General features: G+C 35.4%; 1 protein-coding gene across 1 annotated transcript; it reads left to right on the forward strand.

Moving 5' to 3' along the window:
• Window positions 1-720: 720 nt before the first annotated feature.
• On the forward strand, window positions 721-8144 carry LOC149398441 (Transport protein particle (TRAPP) component). Its single transcript, XM_089616056.1, has 5 exons — window positions 721-887; window positions 1045-1142; window positions 3620-3719; window positions 6401-6583; window positions 7803-8144. Exons 1-5 carry the CDS (start codon window positions 831-833, stop codon window positions 7923-7925), a joined length of 561 nt encoding a protein of 186 aa, XP_089472182.1. The 5' UTR covers window positions 721-830; the 3' UTR covers window positions 7926-8144.
• Window positions 8145-8854: the final 710 nt, after the last annotated feature.

Here is an 8854-nt window from a genome sequence, read left to right on the forward strand (position 1 = left end):
ACTCACAACTTCACCATTCAATCCAACTACAAAGGAATGGACAAACTGGTTGTAGGTAACGAATCTTCTCTTCCAATTTTACATATTGGTGATAGCAATGTGAAAAGAAATTTTGGTAGTCTTTTGCTTAAAAATATCCTACACATCCCTTTCATAACAAAAAATCTTGTCTATTTCTCAATTTACTTGTGATAAGAACGTTCTAATTGAGTTTTATCACAATGAATGCCTTGTTAAGGACAAATCTACAATGATGGTATTGCTAATGGCATTGCTTAAAGATGGATTACATCAGCTTGATCTTTACTAAGCTAGCGTCTTCACATCACTCATTGAAAAGCCAAGTTCCATTCATTTGTGAATCATCTAAAATGATATGTTTTCTGTGTTTGTAAATCTTGTTGTTATTCTGTTGAATCTTTGTGCAATAATGAAGTTGTTGTGAAATTACAACTAGGAGATGCTAAGAACCACATTATATGATTTTTCTTGATGTTTATAATTTTGAAGTCTGTTAAATTTACTGTTTATAATTTAATTTAGAAGGAAAATAATTGTTTCTCTTGTGAAAAACAACTCTTTTTGAAAGGATTGAAATAGCAGCTATATTTGAAATATCACAACTTCAAAAGTGGTACTTTTGAATTTCCCCGGCTGCTTTGGACAGTTCTTGACGGTGGACACATAGCAGCCCAACTATCTGAGGCCCATAACAATACGTCTCTCTCTCTCTCTCTCCGTCGCGGAAGAGCGAGAAAGTTTCACTACACTCTTTCTGCCCATTTCTCTCTCCTTGCTCTCAAGCTCTAATCTCGGAATTCAGATCATCAATGGCTCCTCCTGGTCCCCGATCGGGAGATGCGATCTTCGCCAGCGTCGACCGCGTGGTAAAATCTTTACATTTCTATCTTCTTCTCTCTGTGTTTTTTTTTCTTTAATTCTCGAGAAAACTTAATCCGCCCAAAAACCACGCATCAAGCTTTATCTTTATATCTCCGTCGGAGTTTTTTGTTTGATTTCTCGTTTATCGAATTGGAATCTCAGAACGCCGAGCTGTTCACGTTGACTTACGGAGCGATCGTCCGTCAGTTGCTCACGGATCTAGAAGAGGTCGAGGAGGTCAACAAACAGCTCGATCAAATGTAACCATTCTCTTCTTTCAAGCCTATATACTTGTATTGTGTGTATTGTTCTAAGTCGTAGTTATGAAATAATGAAGGTGGTGAATAATGGTATTTATCATATTTAGTGACTTTCAGAGTTTTCACTATGTTTTTGGTGTATTCTAACTTTAAAATTTGTCATATAAAATTTTATTAATGTGTATTCGGTTTCTTACAAGCTTTAGAAGAAGTTGATATTTTACTTGTATTTTAAGTATAGTTTCTTTAGGTGAATTTCTATCATAGGAGCTCATAATTCTTTCTTAGTATCGTGATGTCTAAGGATTTGCTATGTTTTGTAGTTGCATAGTATTTGTGTGATCATTTGTTTGTTGTAAATTACCGTTTCACACATACTAATTGTGTTGTAGTTTTTTTATTTTATTTTATTTTTTAATTTTTTTTATTCCTGTGCAGTTGTAATTATCGCTCCACTAAAGATTTTCTTGTTCAAAGTTTCGTTCTTTATTTATTTTTTATTTTTTTATATATATATATATATAAAAGTTCAAACCTCTTTATATTTGTTTGTTCAAACAAAGAATCTATCAGTTTGCTGACAAGACCCATCTCCGGCATACCCGGGAAAGATAATTTGTAGAATCTCTGCACCATTTTCCACCAATTTTGTAGAGCTTCTGGGCTGAAAGCTAAGCTCTTTCCTTGGAATCAATATTCCCGATCTCGACTTAGCCGAATAGGCCTCTAGTTTTGAATGTATACTTTGGGTCTTGGCCCGTCACTTATCTTGGAGGAGGCTCATTAGGAGGAAATCACAAATCCTAGGTCTTTTGGGATCTGGTGATAACCGAAATCATTAAATGGCTATGGCTATCGTAAGAAAGAAAATCGGTCCTTATTCAAGAGGTCCTCTCGGCCATCCTCTATGGTTTTCTTTCCGTTTTCAAGATGCCAAAATGGATCTGCGCGGACATTGAAAGAATCTCTAGGTATTTTTCGAGGGAAGGTTTCGAAGTATCCTGCTTGGTTCATTTGGTTTCGTGGCCTCTTTGTTGTCAGGCCAAATCCCAAGGAGCTTTGCCATCGGTAACATAAAAAATAAATACCAAACCTTGCTCACCAAGTGGCTTTGATACATTTGGCAATAACCTTTGGCACAATGTTCTCTAAGCTATCCGTGTTTTAGAGGAAAAAAATGCTTGGGACCTGAGCATTGTATGGAGAGTCACTTTTCGTAGCCCTTGGATATCTGTATTCTCTTAGTGAATGACGAGTTCTTCGCGAGAGTCAGGTGGAAGGTCTGAGATGTTTCTGTGATTCACTTTTGGAAAGATCCTTTGCTTTTTGAAGAGCCTCCCCAAGCTAAATTCCTCGGCCTCACTCGCCTTTATTCACCGATTTCCGCCCCCATCAACATCTTCACTTAGTGGGACCCGCCGAATCCAGATCGTATTTCTTGGGATCCGAAGCTCTCTAGAAATCTAGTCTACTAGAGAAATCTTGGAAGCCTCGGAGCTTTTACACGCTCTGTAGCCTATCTCCCTTTTGTCCGATCTATAAGATAGAAGATCGTGGCTCAACGATTCAGAGTATTTTTCCGTATATGTCAGCTCTTTATAACCAGGACCCTGGGCGTGATTTTCCTTTTTTTTAAAGATTATTTGGAGAGCTAAGACTCCCCTCAAGGTCCAATTCTCCGGGTCCAATAAACTCAGCACCACCGATATCGTTCAGCGCAGCAATCTTTCCTCTTCCCTCCGCCTGTGCTTCTCAGCATCCAAATCTCGAAACCACCTGTTCATCATCTGTTCTATGGTCTCAAATTTTCTCCGGATTCTCCTTCCTTTGGAGGAATGTCCCCAAATTTTTCTAAGACCTTTGTCGTTGGTCCAAGACTCCGGGCAGAACCAGCAAATTGCAGCACTGAGCTAGGACAGCCTTCTTGGCCACTGAGCCACATCTTCGAAGACTCTGACTTTTACCCTGAGGACCCCTGGTATTCTATTTCAGGAGTATTGGGCCTCGACTTTCGTCTTTAATTTTAGATTTTAGCTCTTAATCTTTATCTACTAGATGGTTCGAGACAGGCCGAGTGCCATTTATCTCGTATTTTGCTATGGCCTAGCTGAAGTTTTCTTTTCCCCCTTTTTAATTTAATATTCAGTTTCTTCTTCAAAAACAGTTATACGAGTATCATCTAGTTTGCAAAAAAGTTACATGTATGGGAACATTGCTTAAATTTGTTTATTTTTTTTTTGGTGGGGATTGTCCTGATTTCTAGTGAAATACTCCTGACGCATTTAGGCATCTGAAAATTGTTTTTTACATTTCTGTCTTTTTTGGAGTGGTGACTTAGTCGCTTATTTCTTCCATTTGAATCGAGCTGGGATTTAATTGTGCTGTTCTGGTGCCTATGTGAAATCTCAGTTGGAATAAAATATTCAAATGGTTTCTAGTTTCTTGATCAGAATATTCAACCTATTATTTCCATGCAGGGGTTATAATATTGGAATTCGATTGATTGATGAATTCCTTGCAAAGTCTAATGTCTCAAGATGCGTTGACTTCAAAGAAACAGCTGAAACTATTGCCAAGGTACATCCCTAACCTGTTTTTCATTGCTATTTGCTCTTAATCCGTACTGACAAAACGTTTTCGTTGAAATTATTTTTCTTTTAGTTGAATTTTTTTCTTCATGACTGATTTCTAGACCTAGAGGATGCATGCCGGTTCATGGCAGAATTATTTTCTTACTTTTTAGAAGAATAAAAAATTGTAAATATATAACAAGTTTTTGAAGAATAATCTCCGATACATACCTAGAGAGCACTAGCCCAATCTCGGGACGGATCGCACAGAATTCAGTACATGACACTGACAGCCATAATGTGATACAATCATTAATCCTATCCATTGAATCAGCTAAACAGAGAATGCCCTCCTAAAAAAACAGCCGTTCCTCTGTTTCCAGAATTCCAGAACAGTTGCCGAAACTGCCATCGAACTTCTCCTCGGACTCCTAAAAATTGAAAACTTGAACAGCTTTTAGGGGCTATGAACTTCGCAAATCACCTTGAAGAACTGAAACTCCACCGCAATTGACGAAGTTGATAGATCAAGGCTCATTGATTTAACTGAGAAGTCTTTGGCATCATTCAACCACGATCTGCTATCTTGCAATCCCTCCCGATCCAGACGCTTCAATGATCTCTCTTCCGGCAAAATTTCTTGAAAATTCAAGTCCCAACTGACATAACCCGCCAAGCCTACTGCAAATTCACCATCGATACTTGCAAGTTCTGGGAATTGCTCGACTTAGGGCTCGTCATATGTCTTCCCAAAAGCACACAACAGCTCAGTTTCAGACCTTTCAGCTAAACCTACTGGAAATCTCATCGTTTACCGAGTATATTGATCTCCATAAACTACGGAAATATCTATTTCCATATTTACATGAGTTCCAATCATTCTCATTGGACGCACAGATAGCTCGGATGACTTTATACCACAAGATCTCTGTTTCCAGCGGGCGTTTCCATAACCAGCCCCTTATTTATTTTACTCCAATCTGACAGAACCCGAGATACTTTTTTTATTCTGAACCAGATCAAACAGTAATATAAAAACCACTTGTCGCAACATAACAATAGCCAGTCTCCAAACACATATTACACAACCCAAAGCCCTCCCACGATAAAAAAATTACAAATATTTAGCGATATAAGCCACAAAAACATAAGCATTTGCATTTTAGCCAACGTTTTGTAAATTTTTCGTAAATAGCCATAAATGTTTTGTAAATTGTAAAAAATATGACGTAACCAACGTTATTTACATATATTTATTAGAAATTTACTCTGTGTAAATAGATTTACGTGGTTATTTACAAAAAATTAACGAAACGTTGGCTATTTAGAAATTTCTAACGTTTCATATGGCTAGATAGCTACTGGACCCACGTGTAGTGGGATTGGGCGTTAAGCCTGTCCACCACAGAGAGGCTGAGACTGAGTAAAGTATTGTAAAAATGGTGAGCCAAGTCTGCTTAGTTTGGCTCAGGAAACTGCTTGCGGTTGATCACAGTCCGTTTTCCATCACTCGCGAAGAAAACTTCCCCGAATTGCAACAGTTTCTTCATATATGATTTAACAGGAAAAAATGGCTAGTGGTTCAATGCCCAAAGTTAAATGGGATATGTGTTATCTTTATTTATTTATTTATTTTTATTTTTATTTTTTCGTGGCCAAAAACAAAATTTTAAAACGATTATTTATTGAAACTTGAAAGGCGAGTGGTGAAATGTAAATCCATGCTGTTTATTGTTATGTGATTGTTTAGACAATCGTGGTATTATTGTTCTTAAGAAACTAACCTAGACAACTCTAAGCGCTCTTTTCTTGAGACGTTGTTAATGCTGTAGTAATGAATTAGCTAACAATCTAAGGTCTGTAGTTCTAGAAATAGAAGTTGACTCATTTCTTTCAAATTATTTCTCATTATTAAGAAAAGGTTATATGAGCTTGTTTTTATAGTAATAGTGATTAATCGTTGTTGTTTTAAGGTTAAACTAAATATCCAGGATTTTTAGAGCTAGATAGATCTGAGAAATATCAACTCCTATACCCACTTATCTTTCGGGAGTATATGTATGCATTTGTTCGTGATTGTGGTTTAGCTAGACGGAACTTTTTAAAAAATGTGACTTCTCACAATAACTATAGTTTACTGGTTATAAAACGTTTAATTTTTCGAATGTATCAAACGAAACATTTGATTATTTAAATTAATACCTCTCTGAAGAATCGCACGTGTAGGCATACATTCCGTGACTCAGCATATACTATGCGTGTACTCTCAAACTATTTAGATGGTAAGCAGAGACTTGTGATCCGGTTCTTTCATCGAAATGGAAACGTCATCAATAACCCAGTAACTAAAAGCCATTTATTATGAGGAAAGTAGGTAGAAATTGAGAAGTCTCACCGTGACACTCGTCTCACTTCAACCGCACTTAAATCTGTATTAACGACACGCCTTTGAGTTTTCCAAATTTATTTATATCATAATCATCTAGCAATATCACTTGGGTTTAGTCCGTACCCACAGTTCTAAAGAATCTTTCAGTAATTAATAATTTTTTTTTTCCCAGCCTTAAATATTGAACTTATATGCTTGCGTTTAAAAATTAAGCCGGAATTTTTTTTCCCCCTTTCCTTTCTGCTTCAAATGTGTTGGTTTGTAAGTATATAGTACCTACATTCTTAATGATGATACAGGTTGGGTTTAAAATGTTCTTGGGAGTCACTGCTTCTGTGTCTAATTGGGACGCCGATGGAACGTGCTGTAGCATCGTTTTGGAGGACAATCCTCTCGTGGACTTTGTAGAGCTTCCCGATACTTGTCAAGGCCTCTATTACTGCAACGTCTTGACCGGGGTCATTAGAGGAGCCTTGGAGATGGTGAGTCACCTCTATACTGCTCCTAACTTTTTACATAATTATCTCTCTTATATCTCTCTTTTGAAGTGAGAACAAATATGCATAATAATTCATATATTTTCTGAAGGAAAAATGATATTTTTAGCCCCTCAACTTTGTCATCAGTAACAAGTTGGTCCCTGAACAAAAAAATCTACAGTTTTAGCCCTTCGTCATTGTAATTGTATCATATTTGGTCACTATGTTACTTATATCGCTAAAATAAACGAGATTCAATCGTGTGTTTATCATGTGTTGGAAAAAAAAATATATATATTGGTAATAATGTGAATTCGCAACATTCGAATCCATTCGGCAATGTTTCTGAAGCGGTTTGGCTTTCACGAAGCTGTTGTCGCCACCATCGGTAAGTAATTAATCTCTCTCGAAATAGGTCTCTCTTGAATTAATCTCTCCTCTTATTGCCAATATAGCATTGTTTTTCAACACATGATAAACACATGATCGAATTTCGTTTATTTTGGCGATATAATTAACATAAAGACCAAATATGATACAATTACAATGATGCAGATTTTTTTGTTCAAGGATTAACTTGTTACTGGTGACAAAATTGAGGGTCAAAAAATATCATTTTTCCTTTTCTAAACTGTCAGATTTGTTCATCTCTTATGTTTGACACCTTGTACTACAAAGCTTCTTCAAGTTACACACTTCTGTATATAAATAATCCATTGTGTTTAAACATTCTTACGAAAACATCCCTCTGTCAACAATTATTTTTTTCTTGAAAACTTCTTCGAGTGTCTAAAAAGTCTGGCTGATACTTTGAAAAAAAATCCTTGTACTTTTTTATTTTAAGAACTTTCTCATAATATTAATTAGAATAAAAGAATTTATGTAAAAGTAATTAATAAACTGCAAAGAAAGTTTTGTAATAATTTTGAGCGAAGTTATTTTGGCATTTTAAAAATATTTCAACAAAAAAGTGAAAAAAAGAAAGAAAAAAAAGGTGTAAACAAGCATAAGAGATATTTATGTAATAAACGGTGAAGTGAATAGAAGTTTGTGATGTAATGTTAAAGACAGAGAATGACTGAAGCATGACGTCAAACTTGACATAATATATCATTTATATTTTTATGTTCTCTTCTCATGCGATCATATAAAATTGTTCGTGTATTTTTTTTTTCTTTTTCCCATAACATAACACCATGTTCAATATTTAATCTTCTGTTAGGTCTCCATGAAAACTGAAGTGACGTGGCTTCGTGACATGCTCAGAGGCGACGATGCATTTGAACTGCAAGTAAAACTCCTGAAGCAAGTCCCCGAAGAATACCCATACAAAGACGACGAATAAACGCCTTTTTTTTAAATTTTTTTTATCATTACCTTTTTATTTATATTTAGTGTTAGACTCAGTCTCTCTCTTCTGTGGCAAGGCAGCCATTGATTTGGACGCTTTTATGTTATCTGAATCTGCTTTACGTTTGTTGCTATATAGCTATCCAAAAGCATAACACTGAACAAAATTCAAGTACAAAAACATGTTCACGTGTGGATAAGCCTTGAAAGAAAAGGTTTCTTGGACTAATTCAACCTGTAGATTATTCACGGTGGACAAAGAACAGAAAACGTTGGACACACTTGAGGGAGCCAGAATAAAATATAAGAGGGGGCTAGCTTAAAGATTTTTTTTTTTTTTTTTTTTATAAATTTTTTTAAAAATTAAAATACTTGTAAAATAACTTATATTCTCAAAATATCTAAGTTTTGGTCCGAAATATATTTTTGTCCATTTTTAGATATTTTGAAAGTAAGAGATCTGACTTTGACTCATTTGAGGTTCACTTTATAAAATCTCTCTTATAAAATCACAAATCAGTTACATTCTTTTGCTTAGGTGATGGATGATCTAGCTACGTAGTCAATTTCAAATTTTATTTTAAGGAAGTAGTCAACGTTTGATTTATTTTGAAATCTAGCTATATATCGAAATAAATGTATAGAAAATATCAAAATTACCCTTATGTAGCAAAATCACATAAATCAACCACTAGTCAACGTTTCAGGATTCTATACAAAACGGGAAGGACCTTTCCCTTTGGGGGTAGGAAAATCATGATCGGGATTGCGGTTAAAAGTCAACAAAATCAATGAAGTAGCATGTAGCCCATGTTTAAATAGCCTATATAAGACTCAGTTTATAAATAGTGGTTGATAGCCAACGTTTAATGATTTTAATGAAAAATTAAAACATAAAGTAATAAAAAAAGCATATCAATTAAA

This window comes from Urtica dioica, chromosome 5 (assembly GCF_054948205.1).
Source record: "Urtica dioica subsp. dioica isolate 48M chromosome 5, U.dioica_male_clone48M_v1_H2, whole genome shotgun sequence".
Lineage (NCBI taxonomy): Eukaryota > Viridiplantae > Streptophyta > Magnoliopsida > Rosales > Urticaceae > Urtica > Urtica dioica.

Coding starts and splice junctions, on each gene's coding strand:
- LOC149398441 (XM_089616056.1), top strand. CDS start 831: ATGGCTCCTCCTGGTCCCCGATCGGGAGATGCGATCTTCGCCAGCGTC. Junction 888..1,044: donor TCGCCAGCGTCGACCGCGTG/GTAAAATCTTTA, acceptor TTGGAATCTCAG/AACGCCGAGCTGTTCACGTT. Junction 1,143..3,619: donor AACAAACAGCTCGATCAAAT/GTAACCATTCTC, acceptor ATTTCCATGCAG/GGGTTATAATATTGGAATTC.